This window comes from Trachemys scripta, chromosome 6 (genome assembly GCF_013100865.1).
Source record: "Trachemys scripta elegans isolate TJP31775 chromosome 6, CAS_Tse_1.0, whole genome shotgun sequence".
Classification (NCBI taxonomy): Eukaryota; Metazoa; Chordata; order Testudines; family Emydidae; genus Trachemys; species Trachemys scripta.
The window spans coordinates 101,964,008-101,984,856 of record NC_048303.1 but is presented as its reverse complement, the minus strand read 5'-3'; the positions used below and the strand labels follow the sequence as shown (position 1 = coordinate 101,984,856).

The following is a 20,849-nucleotide window of genomic DNA, read 5'->3' as shown; positions in this document are numbered from 1 at the left end:
AACTGTGACAAATGTCATTCCAGATAAAAAGCTTTGGACAGGGAAAGTTGAGTGGAAGAGCACTAGACCCCTTTCTGATATTTCTGGGGATTCCCCTGTTTCCCATAAAAGCCTGGCTTCATCTGGAACTGTGATGCTATGACCTCCTCACCTGCACTTGGGCCAAATAAATCCTCACAGTCAGTTTCCAGGTGCATAGTGGGAACCGGTGAGAATTAATGCTGAAAGTGTCAACATTAACTCCTATGGATATTTCTCCATAGGTTCACTGGGATTTTGTACCACTTAGAGCAGCCTTTCCCAGTCTCCTCTCAAGCCTGTGGTGCTTCTCTTGCACAAAGGAGCTTTTGCAGGGTTAAAGGGAGGGGGTCTGCTGCTGTTCCTAAGCAATTTATAGTACTTTGAACAAGTTTTCCATTCTTCTCATCCCCTTGATGGTAGGTATCACAAGGAGTGATCTGATCCCATGTTTCCCTCTTAGTGGGAATTCAGTAGTTTGTTTTTAATGCACTTTATTTACTCCCACCTTTAAAAATAAGACATCTAAAAATAAAAAAATTTAAAGCTTCAAAAGCAGCTGTAGAGAGTTGCTCCTCTGCAGAATAAGTCTGATTTGCTGCTGCAAGTGAGTCCTCATAGCAAACGCTGAAACCTCAAAAGCGTTGCTCTAGTTTGAGGGGAGACAAACAGTAAAATTCTACAATTTGTCTTGGAGGTTCACTGCACTTTTCAATTGATCGTATTGTAGTATTTTCAAAGATGTTTTGCTTTCTTCTTACCTGCTTTTTCTTCTTGTGTATGTTTGTCTAATATTGCTGTTTCTATTATTTCTTTCATGCCCACAAAGAGACACTATTGCTCTGTGAAGTGGACTTGCAGAAAATCTAGGACCAATAAAAATAAAAAGTTGGAGCTTTTAATACTTCCTTATGGTCTAACGTAGAAACCAACTGGAAATTAGGAGAGCTAGCACGATGTTATCTGCCTACTCTGCACAAATCAACAGCAAGGGCTTCATGGGTCACCAGTGATCCATGGATCATATTTTGGGAACAGCAGCATAACATCAACAAGTATTGAAGAACAAAGTCCTCAAGGACATAGGTGCTGGAACTAGGGGTGTTCAGGGTCTATCACACCCCCCGGCTTGAAGTGGTTTCCATTGTATACAGGGCTTACAGTTTGGTTCAAGGCTCTCAGCATCCCCACTATAAAAATTGTTCCAACACCCCTGCTCAAGGATTGAGAACTGGCATAGTCCTACTAGATGTTCCTAGTGGCCAGTTACATAGCAGGGAAGGAGAATCAACTGCAGACATACTCAGTTGATCATAAACTCCCAATGGTTGACTCCTGGAAGTGGTGCATCAGAACTTCCTCATGTGAGCCATACCTGAGAGAGACTGATTTATCACATTTCTGCACCAGCTATGACTGTTCTGTGTCAGAAGATGAGAAAAAAATGTTGCTGGAATGGATGCTTGCTCTTTTAAAGATGACCTGTGAAGGGGAAAAGAATGTGTTCTTTCTGTTTCTTTATGATGTAAAAAGAAAGGCCTCAAGGAATTTTGGTTTTTAAAGGGTATTTTAAAGACCACTTTTTAACAATATAAAAGTGTCAAACATTGAGTTCTCTCTTTGTGTTGGAGAACTTGAGAAGCAGTGGGGTTCTGACATATTGAAACCTGAACAGAAGGGAAGACAGTCTTGGGCTTTGTCTACTTGGCAAAGTTTTAGCAGTGTTAGTTATCCTAGTATAACCACCCAGGTGGACACTTACTCCACTATAAGAGTAATTCTTTTTGTTTAACTTAACCCCCTTCCCAAGCGATGTAACTGTAATATAAATAATAATATCAGTTTAAATTCAGACCTTATCTTATACTAGTATAACTTTCCTGTGAAGACAAACTGTTTTAAAATGTCTTTTTTGTTTTGTTTTTAAACACCTGTTTAATTCAAACATCTGTCAACTAGTTGAAAGAAATGCTGTTTTGTTAAAGGTTCATCAGTCCTGTCCTTTCACTTAAGGGCTGAGAGGAGAGATCTTCCAGTCTCTTTGGATTCTTCATGGGACTTCTCTAGCAAAACAAAGAGGAGATTTGACACTTCTGATATTTCTAAAGTAAAAACAAGCAGGAAAACTTAAACAATTTTTCATAAAGCAAAAAAAGTCACAAACCCACTCCCCCACCCTGGTCACTTTTAAAGCCATGAAATTTAGCTGATAATTTTTCATCAGTTCATCTTGTTATACTTCTTGTACCATGTGTGGGATACTTTGGAGGGGATATATTCTGTGATTTCAGTCACAGAATTGTATTACAGAATATTAACTTTCATTTAAAAAATAATTTTTAGCCCATAAGGTTTTGGAGATGAACTTGTGTAGCCTGATCTATAGATTATGTATTAATTATATTGATTGATTAAAAATTCCCAGTTATCATCTTGAGGGTTTGTATGAACAAGTGTAAACTCATGGAGTGTTGGTCACCTAAGTCAGCAGAGAGCCTGAAACAATAGCTTTACACAGTGTGAACTGACCCATTCATGTCAATAAGAGCACTATAGAATTTGACATTTTTCTAAGATGTCAGAGTATTCCGCACTTTGCTACAGTCAAGCTCCTGATTTTGTTTTCTGGCTCATGGCCCAACTGGGCCCTTCCTGCAGCTTTCCCCACAAAGGGGTGGTAATTAGTTTATGTTGTGTGCTCCCTGCACTGTTCCATGGAACCAGACAGAGAGTTTTAACTTGTAGTTAGTCAGAGGGAATCGGGTACGATGGGCTGGGCTGCCTGGAGAAGAGTTCAGCAGCCAGGGTGATGAGTTTCTGAAGCTGGTTACAAACTGCTGTTACCAAGGCTTATGTGTTGGAGAAGGCAGTTCTGAGACTTGCCTCCTAGACGGCACTGCAGGATTTGAAGCTTGGAGAGTGGAGTTGGATCACCTGGAAAACTCAGCAAAAAACACATCACCCAAAATAAGGGACAAATGAAAATACTGTGAGCCATAGTTTTGTATGAGTTCTTGTAGTGGTGGGAGGGATGAGCATGAACAATATTTAATGGCTATGCAAGTATTAATGTTGCTGTAGAATGTAATGATGTTGTGGAATTCAGGGTTGCTTGCCATGTGATCTGAGCTATGCAAAACAAAGGGACCTGAATACTCTGTAATTTCCTCCAATACTGGGATTTTACATTACTTAAGCACAGCTGGATAATTTAAGGATGGGATGTCTTTCTTAAATCTAAATAAAATCTAACCTTATCATATATGGTCAGATTCTTCTACCCTTATTTATGTTGATTAATACCCTATGCCACAAGAACTCAATGGGCCAGCTTGTGCAGTATTTGCATACTCCAGAAGAGACGACTTAGTCCAGGGCTAGGGAACTAGGCTGGGACTCAAGAGATTTGGTTTCTGTTCCCAGTTCTGCTACTGACCTGCTATGTGACTCTGAGCAGTCACTTCTCCTCTCTGTCCCTCTGCTTCACCCTCTGTTTGTCTCAACTATTTAATTTATAAATGCTGTGGGGCAGGGATTATATCCTAGAACAGTGGGGCCTTGTTTAAGTTGAGGTGGCCTCTAGGTGTTACAGGAATACAAATAATAGAGCAAGGATGGCATATCTGGTCCATAATTTATTTTTAGTGTAATTTTTTTCTTAATGTTAAAAAAGTGACCAAAATAGACTGTGATAAGGATAACCTTAGAACAGAATTATGCCTTAGGATATGCATGCACATTTCCCATCCTATTGAATTAACTGGAAAATTTTGTGTTGATCATAGTGCAGAACTTGGCCCTAGGAAATCATTCTCACCAACTTCCTGAAACAGAAGATAAAGCAATTTGCGCTCTAAGCCCTAATGCAAATCAGCATTTGTTTTAACACAGTGTGACTATGGTAATAAAGATGGACTAAGAAATAAAAGTGAAAAGTTAGTGTGTCCAAGAGTGAAATACCTCTTAAATCCCTATTCTGTACTTCCTGAAGTGATTAAAAACAGGAAATTACTCTTCACATTTCAATTTTAAAGTGGTTGTGGGCAATATTCTGATTTTGCATGCATGTGTGATGTTTCCATTGACTGCAGTTGGTGCTCCATGTGAGTATCCAAAGACAGGCTTTGTTTAATGCTTCACATCTGGTTAAGTGATACTTACCCTTCCATTTTTTATTAGAAAAAACTAAACTAAGATTTTGAAATAGTCAAAAGATAGGGTGCTCCTGCAACTATAGTTTTATAGAAAGTTTTGTGGCGGGTCTAATGGATAGGTTTAGAATACAAGACACAGTCTGTGTCCTTACTTGCTGTGTTATGCTGGAAAAGTTGCTCAGGGTCTGATTTTTTTCAGACATGCTGAGCAACTGTAGCTTCTGTTGACTGCAGCGGGTATTGGTGTTGGTGCTTAGCATCTCTGAAAATCATGTTCTTTAACCTCTTTGCTTCTCAGTGGCTCCTTCTGTAAAATAAGGGCAATACTAGGGATTAAGGGCTAGTTCATGTTTATAAAGGGAGCTGAGATCTCTGGAAAGAGGTGATATGCAAATGATATAATTATTATAGTTGCTGTTATTCAGTTGGCAACTTATGAATACGTGATCGATATAAAATTGTTCTTGTTTTCAGAAATCATTTTGAAGGCAACAATGTAAACTACTTTTGTGCCTATGACCCTAGTTAAGTCAACTAGAGCAGAAGTTGTAGCTTAAGTTTAATAAATATGTATAATGTACATATAATGGATATATCAGCTTTAAGATTTGTAATTGAAACATTATGTAGGAATGCACAGACAGATAATAAAAAATCTGTGTTTCCTTTTGGACTGGAATACAAGAACATTTAAAGAGTTTTAAGACCTTTCCAAGCATAACAACGTCATGTGATCTTTGGCTCGGCAAAGGTTTGTTGAGTAAGTGATGTATTACTACATTACAAAATGCACGCTTGGTCAGAAGACACCAAAATAATGCAGGAAAAGTGCAATCTACTTAACTTAATACAAGATGTTTTTGCAAAGTGTGTCCCTGTGCAGTGTAAATGGTTGGTGATCTGACTGAATGACATATAGCCCTAATAATCACTAAGCTACATACCTCAAACTGGATATAGAGTCCATTAGTTGGATGATAACTGCAAGTATTAACTGGAGATTGCAACTTTGTTGTACAACAGCTCTCATACAAGCAGTTATTTAGCTATATTTGACATGAAACTGTATGCTGTAGGGAGAACAAGGCTGCTGTTCAATGTTCTGTATTGTTACTGTAGCAGCCCTAACTAATTTTAATATCTCTGTTCCAGTCTGAGCAGTTCTCTGTCTCTCTGTGACTTTAAGGGCTTTATTTTCATTTTGTAATTTTTCTTCAGGCAGTCGCAAGGACAAAGATAAACCTCCAAGCCTCTCTGTTGTCCTTGAGACTTTGAGGAATACCTTGACAGATTACCAGAACAAGCTGGAAGATACATCTAATGAGGTAACATTTGCACTGTTTGGCTCCATAAATATAGCCTTCGGCCTGCAACAGTACGTATTCCTCACTTGTTACAAAGGTCAAAAGATTGGGAATGTTGAGTTGACAGCTACATGGATACTAAAAAGAAATTATCTCTGTCACTACTCTTCTTAAGCTTGCCCTACAGTAATGTTCCACTTAAATATAAAAAATAGTTTATATATTTTTATTTTGAGCTGTTTTCAGTAAACACAGAAATATGACACGTTCCATCCTCCATCTAGGGCTTTAGGTAAAAGTTGACGTAAGTATTTTAAAAATACAATGTAGTACTTGAATTTTAACGTGCATTGGTATCAGTTGTGTAAATGTGAGGGCCCCCACAAGAAAAGTGACGTTATTTTCAGAGATCAGTTGTGTTATTGATGAAGATTGTTAAATTTCGTGGTTTGGGTTTTTTTTATGTCATACAGAGGAAGAGATATCTGCATTATACTTTTCTAAAGGTAAAAAAGAACAGCAACAAATATTTCTATTTTAAAAAAATGTATTTTTCATGCAGTCCTAGAGGCTTTAGTCACTGGCTGAAAAGTCTGTCTTGTATTTATTTTCTTATTTATATTGCTAATGTGATTTGGTTAATCCTCTTGGGTTTAAAATGTTTTATGAAATGTAGGTTTAAACACAGTAGAGAGCAGTTAACTACATCTTCTCTAAGTCCTTTAATTGTACATAAAATTGGCAAAGCACTGAAATGTGTCAGTATTTTATTTTTTTTTCTATTCCTAAGCTTTGTCTTCTGTTTGATAAACTTATTGTTTATCCAGTCACTCAATACATTTGAAATAAATCATATTAACTTTGCTGTTTTTATTGGGAAAAAATAATCTCCGTCAAGTCCTCTGAGATTTGTTCAAGGGGCACAAGAATAAGTGACCACAGAAACAATTATACTTCTGTAAACAGCAAGCACTGTTAAGTCTCTGCAGTGAGATAAGATAACCAATGTGTTTAGTAGTTTATGAATCTCTTTTGAGGCCCAGGTCTAGAAGCACATTACCCACAGTGAATTGTTACTTGGGAGGATGAATGTCACATGATTCTCAGCACAGTTGAAAAGTCTACTCAGCAGGCTTTGGCTTAGTAATGTGCTTTGTTGTGAAACAGTGCCAGAGACAGCAGTGGGGAGGCCAAGGGGATGGCTGCTAAGAAAGCAAAGAGAGTACTCTGACAGAAAGAAGAATGAACTGTCAAGGAAAATAAATCGCAAGCTGATGACCTGCCACAAGACTTCCCAGTAGGACTGCATGTGACAGACCCTGAAGTTGTCATGCGGAGCCAGAGACCACTGAATGCCCTCGTGGTACACAGAAAGGGCAGTGTTCTCTCCTCCTTGATTTTCCCCATAGATGCCGCTGCTTCTTGCTTTTTGTGCATTTTGTCCTTAGACATGTTTTGTAATAAAACTCTTTTAATATTAGAATAAAACTCTCAGGGATTATCAAGAACACCATCCAATAAAAATAACTTGCTTTTATATGCAGCGCTAAGGTTTTAGGCTTGTTTAATTCTGTTAAGTTTTGTAGGGTATAGACTTATGACAGGACCCCACACATAGATGGATGTAACTAATGTTTTGGCTTTACATATATGTCTGGACCTGTTTGGTGAACTTGTGACATTATATTAGCTCTAATTTACTAAATAAACGTAAGAGCTAATAACTCAATTTCTGTAGAGCTAGTAAATATTAAAATTAGAACATTCACTTTCACATGTCTATATGAGTTCGAGGGATGAGTAGATGAGGTCTGGCTGGCTGAAACAATATGGAAAAGATAGAAATAATTTTGGTAAATTGGGAAAAGCAGCTAATAGAGTAGACAAGGATTATATCAGCACCCCTGATTGAGGGAGACATGCAGTGGCCATTTGTGAAGTGTTTACAATTTAGATGTATTATAGAGTTCTGTGCAACTCCTGGCTGGTCAGGTAGCAGCAATGACCAAGATCGCTTTATTCTGCCTATCTCTTTGTATCTTTTGCATACAAACTTGGCTACCATTATTTGTGCCTTTTGACACTCAAGATTAGATTACTGTTAGACTGCAATGTTGGTTTCTACACTGAAACTGGAAGATGAAGCTAGCACATATTGTGGCCACCTGTTTATCAGAAAAGTGCATCTGGAAGAGGGCACATAACTCCAGTGCTCCAATCAGTAGGTGCTTGTAATGCCCTGAATAGTTTGGGATTAGGTGACTTGGAGACTATGCCTCTCCTTGAGTTATGCTGCTGTTGTTGCAATCAGCAGAAATGCATGAGCTGGAGTCCCCTCGGTTTAAGAGGGAGGATGCTGCTTTTAGGGCATTTTCTGGGAGGGGCTATTGACTTTGAAACTTGCTTCCTGAAAGTCATTAGGAGCTGGATTTCTTAAATTTTCTGGCACATTTCAAAGACTTTTCCCCCCCAGGCATTTGAGAGTTCACGGGCAAAAGCAATAGTGAATTTGGTTTGGGGTTATTGTTGTTATTATTTATTTGTAATATCATTATTAATATTTAATATATCAAACTTGTTTAGTGGTAATCTGTTAAATTGTTTACAATTGATGTCTGAAGAGTTTTTAATACATTCTGGTTTTACATTTGTATAGGCAATATTATTTTACATTTAAGTACCTACATAGCCTCTGCAACTCCCAACTGTTTTTTTTCTTTTTTTTTCTCAGCTAAAGAAAATGAAAGCTTCATGTGAGAAGATGACAAAAGAGATTGACTCATCCAAACAAAAAATATGGTCTCAAAGTCAAGACCTTAAGGTATATTTTTATGAACTGTAACTTCTTAACATACTACATATATTTCTGGTATGTTTCACTTAACAGATTATCCTGCAGATACAATCTATCTCTGTTATCTCAAAATAAGTTTTTGTATCACTTCTCTATTGAGTAGAATTTCAAACCTCAAGTGGTTGAAGCCTACAGATGTTATAAGCCTACCTATGTGAACATTTCAAAGGTTGCATTAGTGAAGTAATATCTGTTTAAACAGATGATCTGATCCTTGAATAGTCCTGTTACTTCATCATTTTGTGCTTGTTTGTTTGGCAAGGGTAGCTCTTCTGTGTTGAATTCATCCTCAACATTTTTTTCTGCTAGCTTTTAGTTTTTCATATTTTGTTCTGTATGCATAAAATATGCACATGAAATTTATCCTCAAATATTTTTAGGCTCAACTGTCTGATAATTTTTCACATTTGTCACTTAATTACTCATTCATTTATTTATGAAAATACAATTCAGTTTTAAAATATTCACTTTTCTTTTTTCATGTAATGGTCAGATTATTTGCTTCAGAATAACGTTTTCTAGTATTACTGGGGAAAATACAGTGTTTCAGCCACATGTTAAAAAACTAACAAACAGGAATGAGAATGTATTAATTCCACAACCTTACTGAGGGGGGATATAAACAGATCAATAGAAAGCTGAGGATGGACCTCTGTTCATCTCAGTGGCTGCACCTTTGGGAAACTTGATCACATACATTTAGATTATGTATATGGATCTCATCTGAAAGCATTTGGAAGGTTTCAGTTACAGAACTGTAAAGTTTAAAGTCATGGCTTGAAATGTGCAAAATTTACAGTGAAGACAGATATCAGTGAAATTATTATGGATATTATGGCCAAATGTTGTGTATAATCCAACCAAATATTAGGTAATCCTGACATTTGGAGAGATCTATAGGCCTAAATTACTGCTAATAAGAAATTGCTGATCTCTAAGCCAAGCACTTCTCATGGATATCTGGAGTTCTGATTTTATAGCCTTTTTCAAATTAGAATTTGTTTTTGTCTTTCTTTTGTAATGTGTCATGTCTGGGTACATCAGTGACCAAGGGACCAAGGAAAGTCCTGAGGTCACTGTTAAACTCTGGCTTGGTCTACACTAAACCCCCAAATCGAACTAAGGTACGCAACTTCAGCTACGTGAATAACGTAGCTGAAGTTCGAAGTACCTTAGTTCGAACTTACCTCGGTCCACACGCGGCAGGCAGGCTCCCCCCGTCGACTCCGCGGTACTCCTCTCGTCTAGCTGGAGTACCGCAGTCGACGGCGAGCACTTCCTGGTTCGACTTATAGCGTCCAGAAAAGACGCGATAAGTCGAACCCAGAACTTCGATTGCCAGCCGCCGAATTAGCGGCTGGGTGTAGACATACCCTCTGTCTTCCAGCTGGCAGCGTTTTGTATTACTGCCAAGTTTGAGTGTGGCCACTCCCAAAGTTTCTCAAATTCTTTTACTGGAGATGCACTGTTTCATTGTTTTAATTTATTACTGAGAGACTGTGTTAGCATTCATTGGTAGTAACACAGTGGCCTTCCATTTTATGAACTGAACTTGTCTAACGTTAATTAATTTAGATTCAGAACACCCCTGTGAAGTAAAGTGCTACTTTTCTGATTTGAGTAGAAGAAGATACTAATGAACAATAAGATTCTGTGAGGTGTTGAGTACCAACTTCTCCCCTTGAAGTCATTAGAAGTTGAGACTGCTCAGCACCCTAGAGTATCTGGGCCCAAATGGCTTGCCCTGGAATACACAGGAAATTGGTGGCAGACCTGACAATAGAGCCCTGATTTCTGCCTCCTGTGCTTCAGCCACAATGCATTTTTTTAAAGCATCCTAAAGATTTTGCAGATTTTTTTATAATGCAAATGTCTACTCTATATGAGACCTATTCTACCAACTATTTTTTTTCCTAATAGGCACTCTTTTTGAGATAGTGAACCAGTTTCTGAGCAGAGTTACACTGGTGTAAATCTGTAGAAACTCAATTTAATGTGTAACTCAGCACAGAACCTGGCCTAGTATTTCTTCATGGGAGAGCTTGCTTAAAGAAAGTTGCCCTATTCTTGGATTTGAATATTTTTATTAAGAAATTATATGAAAGTACAGTTGTGATGAGTACCTTAGTAAACAACTGATAGTATACTTCACAATTAGACAAAAGTGATTTTATGATCTAAAAATCTATAGGCAAACATTTCAACTAAATGCTTTCAATATTCAGTATTAAGTTGATTTGGTCGTATGAACTTGGTGGTCATGAAAGGTGTCAGATTACCAGCCCTGGAAGTAGAAGTTCTCTGCTCACAGAAGAGGTAGAGCATGTGTGTCTATTCTCGCCTAGCAGACTACCTCTTGCTGTAAAAGTCTTCTGAGGTTTAGTGCTGGTTGGTACATTTGTACCAACTGGTACAATTTCTGATTTCACATTGACCACTAAATATGAAACAAGATGTTAACAGTCCTTGGTTGCTACCAATCTGGACTGCATTGGAACCAATGATTTACAGAAGAAAAATACTGTATCCTTTTATCAGGGCCACCCAGTTCCTTATATCTATAGGAGGCTGTCTCTTTATATTGTTAGATTTTCAACTGAAGGAACACTGTATACTCTCTCTGTAAGGAGACAAACCCAGCCCCAAAAGGAAGGCAGTTGTATTATGAAGACTTTGACCGTGGAGATGGATTAAAAAGGGAGAAAAGGAAATAATCCTGTAGGACTTGTCCTTTTGCTCTACACTATTCCCCTATTCCCAGAGGAAAACAGTGTCAAATTTTAATTTCAGTCTATCATTAGAAGTAAGCAGATGGATTATTTTAGAGAGATATTTTCAAAACATCCTATCTTTGCTTCCAGGGATACTGAACATTGGCCAAGGTAATGTTGTATGGTGTAAAACTGTTGCCAACCTTTCAGTTTGTGTGTCTATTCTGTAGGAAGCTCAGGATAATCTGGCTGATGCCAATGAAGAGTTAAATCATCTACGCACTAAGTGTGCAGACAGAGAGGCTTTAATAGGCACTTTAAAAATGGAACTGCAGAACGTACTTCACTGCTGGGAGAAAGAGAAAGTCCGTGCCACAGAATCAGAAAATGAAATCCAGAAGCTTACCAGGGCTTACCAGAAGGATACGGAGGTATTACCATAGACGAGATGACTGTCAAAAAGAGCCTTTATTTAATCTTAGCTTTGTACATTTACATACATCAGATGGTTGCTTTATGTCTTAACAGATTTATCTGCAAAATATGATTTTAAGATGTGTATTTTGAAATGTGTATTTACCATCTACAAAATTTTCAAGTGTCTTAATTCTCTTTCATTCCATTTTTATAAAATGAGTTAACAGTTTAACCCTTCTGGGCATTTACATTTTAAAATATCTGTCTCTTAGCAGTTATTGTTTAGGGCAAATGCATTTATTTAAAGAATCATGCCTTGGTACTGTTTTTTTGTTTGTTTGTTTTTTGTTACTTAGTTGAAAGTAAATATGTACACTTTGTATTTAGAATCTCTTGGTGTTAATTACTGATTCAAATAGCAACCCCTCCCCCCTCCAAAAATAGGTCATTTTGCTCACCCACTACCAAACTAGTGTTTCCTGTGCTTCTTTGGAGTGATTGCACCTGTCCATTCCATTTCAGGTATGTGTGTGCCCAGTGCACCAGGGCCGGAGACTTTCTCTTAGCAGTACTCTTTAGGGAAGCACATACATCCTTGCACCACTGCACAAGGGTATAAAGGGGAGCTGCTTAGTCCCTCCCTTAATTTCTTCTTATCACCCATGATTGGTAGTTGGAGTGTGTCAGGTTGCAGTCTGAGGTTTCTCCCACTTCATGGATTTTTATCTTTCTCCTGCAAATAGTAGTACTTGTAAGTGTACGTTTTCTTTATTTTCTATTACAACTTTGAGCATCTGATTCCTAGTATACAAAAGGAACTGGTACCAGGATATTTTTCAGTCTCTGAGCCATAAGTCTTGTGCAGCTTCAAAAAATCTGTGCTGGTGAGTGACTCTCATTTCAGGTACCTAAGGTGCCTCAGAGAGGGTCACATTTGAGATCACTGCAAGATCTGCAGGACTTCAGATCCCAGACAAAAAAGGACAGAGATGAGACTGCATTACCTCCGTATGGAGGCCACTTGCATCCACCTTCTGAACCTTTCCTCTTGGGGCAGGCCCTGAGTACTTCTACTTCAGTTAGGAGTGCCCTTCTGGACATTGCATCTTATAGTAGGCACCATTCCCCTTCTCTGGTGCTGAAGAAGAAGCACAGAGCATCAGAAGAATAGCATTCCCCAAAGAAGCCAAGTTCCTCTAGAAGTTTGAGGTTCCCTGTACTGTCCACTAATAAGCCACTGGGAGATAGAGTATCATCTGAAAAGAGGTACTCCCTGATACTGATTTCTTCTCAGCAAGAATTGTCAGCTCTCAATCATTGAGGATTGCCTACCCCCACTGCAGTTCTGACCCCTTTGATACAATAACAGCAGCATCATGGAAATATCTTGATATGGAAAACACTGGAATTATATATAGCACCATGGGACCTGTTCTTCCTCTTGTTGCTGGATTCTCTAGAAGTGTCTGAGGTTTCTTCACCTGTTCAGGATCACTACCAGGGGTTACTAACGAGAGTAGCTGCCTCGATATTCAGGAGAGTTCCCATAGGCTGGTGGACATACAGGGTTGGCTCTACCTATAAACAGTCAATCTAAAATCTACAAAATATTTTGTGGCAAATGCCATCCTCTCTGCCTCAGACAGCTAAGAGGACAGAGAGAAGGTACTATATCCCTTCTCAAGCTATGAACATTTTTACACCCAACCTTCTCCAGGCTCCTTAGTTGTCTTGGCAGTGAATGAAAGAGTGCATCAGGAATGGCCTTCTATCCAAAGGACAAAGATGCAAAGAGACTAGACCTTTTTGGTAGAAAGATTTATTCCACAGCTGGCCTACAGTTTTTTAATGCTAACTAGCAAGCCTTACTGGCCAGATACAACTTCTCCTTCTGGGACAATGTAATGAAGTTCTGAGACAAATTGTCAGATGATGCCAGGCAGGAATTCTAGGTTATTTTAGAAGAGGGAAAACTGGTGGCTAGGACCTCTCTGCAAGCTGCCTTGATGGGGCTGATTCAGCAGCCAGAGCATGGCATCTACAGTAACCATGTGAAAATGTTCATGGTTTCAATTGTCTGTGCTCCCGCAGGAGGTTCAGCAGACTATCCAGCATCTCCCCTTTGAAGGTCCTACCCAGTTCTCATAGAAGACAGATGATAAGCTCCAGTCTCTAGGATTTACACTCCTTTCCCTCAAAGAAAGCAAATTCTATCCTCAGTCTTTCTAGAGGTACCTGCTTGTCCTGCCTAAACAGCCTGACCACTCCGGAAAAGTGGGCGGGGGGGGGGAAACCAGAGGAGGAGATGCCCACCATCTCCGTTTTCTTCCACTGCAGGTTCTTTGAGACAGTCTGGAAATCTCCAAGCAGATCATTGTGCCAGTTTCTCCCCCCTCAAAGATTATCCCACTTCCATATGTGCTTGGACCCATATTATTATGGATAGATGGGTTCTAAGTACTTGGGATCAGAGATACACACTGCAGTTTATTTCCAACTCTCCCTCCCATCCCCCTTCCCTATCCATCTCAGGGACCCTCTCACGAGGCTGTCCTCCTCCAAGAGGTCCAGTCTCTCCTTGATTTGGGAGCTATGGAAGAGGTTCCCCCTTTCCATGAAGGGAAAGGTTTCTGTTCACATTACACCTCTACCCCGATATAACGCTGTCCTCAGGAGCCAAAAAATCTTACCGCGTTATAGGTGAAACCGTGTTATATCAAATTTGCTTTGATCCACCGGAGTGCGCAGCCACGGCGGGTCGCGTTATATCTGGGTAGAGGTGTACTTCCTGATTCAAAAGGCAAAAGGAGGTCTCAGAATTATCCTAGACTTGCAAAATTTAAACAAATATATACAAACATTTTTTTTTTCATGGTCAACCTAACCTCCATCATCACCCTGGATCCTGACAACTGGTACACTGCTCTCAATTTGAAGGATGCGTTTCCATGTGGCTATCCATTAAAGCCACAGGAGATTTCAAAGACTTCTGGTCAACAACACCCATTACCAGTTTATGGTCCTGCCCTTAGGCCTGGCTGCTGCCCCATGAATATTTACAAAATGCATGGTAGTGGTGGCTTCATTCTTAAAGAAAGCAGGGATGCAAGTATTTCCTTACTTGAACAACTTGCTGGCAAGAGATTGATCCAAGCTCCAGTCTATACAGGATCCAATCCCTCTTCAGTGTTCTGAGTCTGTTGATCAATGAGGACAAGTCCGTCTACTTCCCAGTTCAGAGCAGTCCTGGATTCTACAGTAGCCTGGATGTTCTTACATCAAGCCATTTCCACACAATAATAACTTTTTTCCTCAGATCTCTAAGTCCATACAGTCACAACAGTAAGAAACTGCCTCAGACTACTGGGACACATGGCCATCTGCATGTATGTGTTTCAGCATGCCAGACGTTGTCTCAGAAAGCTGCAGAGCTGATGAAAGTCAGTGTACTCTCTGACTTATCACCCGTTGGACATGCTGATTTGAGTACCTGCAGGAGTACAAGCCTCACTGGTCTGGTGGATAGGTCCTTCCCTTACCCACATTGACTGTGGTTACAGATGCTTCTTCTGTAAGCTGGGGAGCTCACTTAGGAAACTTACAAACTCAAGGTCTGTGGTCTCATCAAGATTTGGCTGACCACATAAACATGTGGGAATTGTGGGCTATTCATCTGGTCTGTTGGGCTTTTCTCCCTTACGTCAAGGGAGAGCCCCAAGACCTCCTGGACAATACTGGCGATGTACTGTGCGACAGGGAGGGGCCAGATCAGACCATTTCTGTCAAGAGGCAATGTATCTTGGGGAGTTTTGTATCACCAGTGCAATACATCTCTAAGCCTCCCATCTTCCTGGTATTCAGAACAGTCTGGCAGATCACCTGAGCAGTTCATTCATCAGAGATCACAAGTTGTCTCTCAGGTTGGATATCGTCAGGTTCGTTTTTCAGATGCATGTGGAGGGGTCCCTCACAGAGACCTGTTTGCTGCTCGTCGCAACAGAAAGTGCCAATTCTTTTGTTCCAGGGCAGGTCACAGGCAGGGCTCTCTGACTGATAAACTGCTGTGTACCTACCCTTCTATTCCACCTCACAATCCTGTGCGGGCAGTCCCCCTTCTTGTGTCCCAGTCATCCACACTGCCAGCAGACAACTGGTCTGGACCCAGTGGGATCCCCTTGGGTGTTCTCCCCTTTGTTCTCCTCCTGGCCCTTCCCAGGCGGGGTTTCCCTAGGCCTTCTCCATGTCCCTGCTCGGCCATTCCTCTTTCCTGGGGAAGTCCGCCTCTGCATACCCGTAAGCTTTATAGCTGACTCAACTGTAATCTGTTGGTGCCTCCTCATCCACACCTTTATGTTCTCAGGGAGATTCTGTAAAAACTGCTTTAGGACAAGTGTGTCCATAATCTCCCCCACTGTCTGGGCATCCGGCCTCTGCCAGTGGGTGGCCCAGTCCATTAACTTTTGGGCAAATGCCTGAAGCCGCAACCCCCCCCGCCCATCCACCTCGCTGACCGGAACTTCTGGTGGTACTTCTCTGCAGACAGCCTCACCCAATACAGGACAGCTGCCTTTACTGCCTCATAATTCCTGGCCTGCTTTTAACTTAGGGCCATGTAGGCTGCTTAGGCTTCACTGGCTAGGTAGGGAGCTAATTGCAGAGCCAAGGTTACCCTGTCCTATCCAGCCCCAGTGGCTACCCGCTAAGATGTGCTTAGGAAGGCATCGGGGTCATCTGTCGGGCCCATTTTACACAATCCTAAGCCCGGCGCCCAAATGCCATCCCCTCCTGTGGAACACTTTCTGCAGGAGCTGTTGTTGAATGCCGGCCTGTTCGCGAATGAAATCCTGCAGGCTTTTCTGCTGCTTTGCCTGCCAGGTGAGCAAGGCCTGTCTCTCCAGCTGGTGGGCTTGATGAAAACTCTGCATTGCCTTCTGCACCTCCTCCTGCTGCTTGATCAGCCATTGCAGGGTCTCCTCCATCTCCGGGCCGCCAAACACTTGCTCTGGCACAGGATCCTGGATAAGCCCCCACATTTAGCAGAGTGCAGCAAGTCCCTCCTGCCTCTGCTTGGTCCACAAAGTCACTCTGAGACCTTGGGATTAGCAACCACTGGTGTAGTTTATTCACAGACTTGTTCCCACCACCGTTTCACCATGTACAGTTGTCCCTTCACTGTCTGCAGGCGGGAGGGAGGGAAGAGCTACCTCCCTGCTTCCACTCCCTGCCTTTTCACATTCTTTCTGCTCTCCCCTCTCCTCGTTTTCTTCCTCTGAGGCTTTTATACAGCCTCAGGCTAATTAGGCGGAAGCTGTTTCTGCTTTCCCAATTAGGGCCAGGTTACCTCTAGCCAGTTCTAATTTATTCCCTAAATAGGAGCTGGGTGACAGAGGGCTGAATCAGCAAACCTTTGCCCAGCACCCTGTCACAGTGGACTAGTAGTTCTTAAATCCTTATTCTGAAACTCACCTCCAATTTGAACTGCTTTTGAGTCACATGACATGGAATAGACATGTGCAATCAGTTGAAGAAAAACCGTTATTAATCTCTTCTGTAACTGTTGTTCTTTGAGATGTGTTGCACACATCCATTCTGCGACCCACCCTCCTTTCCCTCTTTATTGGAATTTCTATGCGGGCAGATGGAATTAAGAAGGGTTGGGGGTGGCCTCGCCCCTTTTTTACCATCATGCAGCAGCATGAAAGTCCTAAGGGCTCATGTGCTGCCCCAATAGGTATCACTAAGGGAAAAATCTCTGATTCTGGTTCACTGGGCACGCACAGATCTGAAGTGGAATGGACATGTGCAATGTATCTCGAAGAACAACAGTTACAGAACAGGTTAATACCTGTTTTTTCTTTGTGTATTAGCTGATTGTGGTATGCTATATGTGGTAATTGCTTCATGAAGCTTTACTTCAAAACCAGATTTCCTCATATGGTTGTTTACTGATCTTAATAATTGCTTCCTTTTAATTTTCTCCACATAAAATAGTTCTGCATTAGCTATATCAATCATATTCTTTATCTCATTGTTCTGCATATTGAGCTCATTACTCCAGCAAATATGGTCACAAATGCCAAACTGAGTAAAAAGGAAACATTCTTTCCACCCTTCTTACAGTCTGGGATTTAAATTGTGTCCACATGAAGCAGTTGGAATTGTTCTACACATCAGATAGTGATTAAAGGAAAGGAAGCCTGACTGTATTGTAAAGTCAGCATGTCTACTTGTGGTTGAGATCAACATGTGTGAGTTGATTCTGGGACTTGGGATTTCTTTTTCTCACCAAAGGGCTGATTATCATGCTTGGTTTATCACAGCCCAAACAAAAAGGAAACAATGGTGACATGGTTAAACTATTCCCAGGGAAGTAGAAGATTAGGTTGTAACATTTTATAGAATGTTTTATTGCTTAAAAATTTTATGAATTACAAACAACAAAATGTACCCAAATGTAGTTGGAAAAGACACAGTAGTAATTGCAGTTGCACTGGAAGTGGGGTTGGAGGGAGATGGGGAGAGTCCTTAATACCTTTATGAAGTCTCATGATTTCTTGACTTAGTACCTGATCCAATACCCGTTGCTTTCAGTGGGCATTGTTCCATTGGTTAAATGGGCTTTGGATCAGAGCCCTATTTGTGGTGTTGGAACCATCTTTGATTTGTCTTAATTTTAAATTGCTAGACTTCATAGATGGACTAAATAGATGCACAAACAGATTCTGATCTCTCTGGTGTGAATAAGTACTAACACTACTGAAGTCAATTCAGTATGCTATAGTGTAAAATCCAATGTAAATGAGATCAGGATCAGGCTTGTAGAGTTTAACTGATGCTCATAAAAACCTGTTTTGTACAGTTAGGTGTTCACATATAATCCATGTAAAGAACAAACATCAAATCAAATTATTTTAAAAATGTGCTTCTGTTTTAAAAATAATCTAATTTGGTGTTTGTATAATCAAATTTTTTGCTGCCATGCTAATTAACTTTTTTGTTACTATATACTGTACATGTTATGTTATGCTATATACTGGAAGCAGGTATAATTTGTACAGAACTTCAATCCAGTGGAATAAGTGTATGTGGTGGTGGAGAGAGATTTTAAACATTAGCCACCTGTAAAATGACACAATAATTTCATATACTTAGTTAAAGAAATGAAGGAATCAATTCTGCAAATATTTATTACAGGTCATGGTATTTACTATCATGATGATTGTAGGGTAATATGTATTTATACATTATATCTAGTTAAACTCAGTTTACAAAATCTTTTTCTCTTCTGATTTTGTTAATGCATTTGGACACATATTAAGAATGGTTCTATTGAAATTGAAATAGAATTTCAGAATATGAGTAATTCTGTCTTTTCAGATGTGCACAGAAAACACAAGACTTGTGTGCATGATCTATCTCTATAAAGTCTAATATTAGAGTCTAGAGCTAGTCTAATATTTATATACAACAGTTATTTTTTCTTTTTGTGTCTCACAGGAGAAGCTAACCTTCCTCCATACTTTATATCAGCATTTGGTAGCAGGCTGTGTGCTTATAAAACAACCAGAAGGCATCCTGGATAAATTCTCCTGGCCTGAGCTTTGTGCAATCTTGCAGGAGAATGTTGATGCCCTGATCTTAGACCTCAGCAGGGCTAATGAGAAGGTAACTGTCCTCAGGCGCCAGATACCTCTATTAAATTCAGTGACATTTGTCCACATCACAGTATCATTAAAAGGGACTGACATTCATCTTATTTCAAAAAGAATTTGGATGTTAATAATTCAATACCAGTAATTATGGCTTGTCTACAACTCAGTTTGATGCCATTGCTGTGGGCATGTAAATGTGACTGAAGTCTGTATGAAGTCTCTAAGCTCCACTTTCTGTGCAGGACATGCTAATACTACTAGCCAGTATTAGCCACAGGGACCTAATTAAAAGAAAATAAATTAATCTTACTGATGAAGCAATTCAAAGAACTTAGTCATTTATACTAATAAACCAACTCTTTATCTTAGCATAAAAGAGAAACAAAATACAGTAGCATCATCTTAAAACCATTTGCTTGTGAATCAAAGTCCTGTTTTTAAAAAATGTAACTATTTGGTTATGGCATTTATAGTCTGAAATATAATTCATTTAGAACCAACATTATGAATTTGAAAACTATAAAAAAATTGTTTTGGGGGGGACGCAGAATACTTTTATGGGTGATTTCATAAGGCTAAGTCTGTTTAAAAAAAACACATATTTTTCAGAAATCTATTTTGTTACAATAAATTAAACTGGCTCAGCAGACTAACATATGCTGCTCCTAAGGATTTCCATTCATGTTCTGGCTCCATTGATCGGGTCAGCACTATGTTTCTGTGGTCTAGAAGAAAGATTCCAGATCTTGGCTATGCTGACATTTGCTCTTGAGGGACAAGAAGGGGAAAACTTTCATGAGTTTCTCATGTGTTGGAGTGATGAACACTCTCTTGGCTCAAGTTCAAGAACAGGGTTGCTTACAGTTAATCATTTTGACTCCGCCACTATTAGTAAATATCCCAGCAGTCAATGGAAAACATTAACAGGGTTTGGTTAGACAAAGATGTGGATCATGCAGATTAGACGTGGAGGAAACACCTCCGTTGTCCTTTCAGAGGAAAGAGAACAACAACAAAATTACTGGTAGTTTTTAAGTACAGACGCCCCCCGGGTTACGCAAACCCAACTTACACAAATCCGCACTTACGGAAAAAGCTCCCTAAGCTAGAAATAGGAGGTTGTTTTTTAAAAAATTTGTTTGTGTAATTGTCGGGTATATGTTTCCGACTCTCACAAAATTCGAGTTATGCATAAGTCGGGGAGTGTCTGTACAGTAGCTGAGATGGGTCAGCAAGGTTTTCAGTAATATTTCAGGCACATCAGCTTCTTAGAATTTAACAGTCTGTGTTGTCTGCTGCATTATAACTGCTCATCTCTTAACAGAGATTTTTCACCTGCAGTTCTGTACAATGCATAAAAAATACTATTGACCATATGTTTAGATTCAGTACTGAAAAATGCAGGCATGCCTATTTGAGATACATTCTTAAATGAAAACACAGTTCCATTTAGCTTTAATAGAAGTTGCATGGCTAAAGCATTGATCGCTAAGTTATACCCCTTAATCTGCTCATTGAAATGCATCATAAAATTAACAAGCTTGCCTGTGAAAAGAGGCATCAAGTGTACAGTAAAGATCTCTTAAATTGTTTTAATACTCAGAAAATACAAGTAATGCTTTGGTTTTCAAATAAAATATTACATAAAAATGCAACCTCTGCTTTTCATTATCACTTAACTTGCTGTATGATATATTGTGCTAGGATTATTAATTATATAGCACCATAAATGTTCTCTG

The 20,849-nt window shown here is 39.7% G+C and overlaps 1 protein-coding gene across 5 annotated transcripts in view; it reads left to right on the top strand.

Moving 5' to 3' along the window:
- The window catches only part of CCDC171 (coiled-coil domain containing 171), a 260,589-nt gene that overhangs the window by 74,213 nt on the left and 165,527 nt on the right, over positions 1-20,849 (top strand). For all 5 annotated transcript variants that reach the window (XM_034774120.1, XM_034774118.1, XM_034774119.1 and 2 more), the window contains 4 exons: positions 5,391-5,497; positions 8,208-8,297; positions 11,272-11,472; positions 18,956-19,123. In XM_034774120.1, coding sequence (XP_034630011.1) covers positions 5,391-5,497; positions 8,208-8,297; positions 11,272-11,472; positions 18,956-19,123 — 566 coding nt within the window. The remainder of the gene's footprint in view (positions 1-5,390; positions 5,498-8,207; positions 8,298-11,271; positions 11,473-18,955; positions 19,124-20,849) is intronic.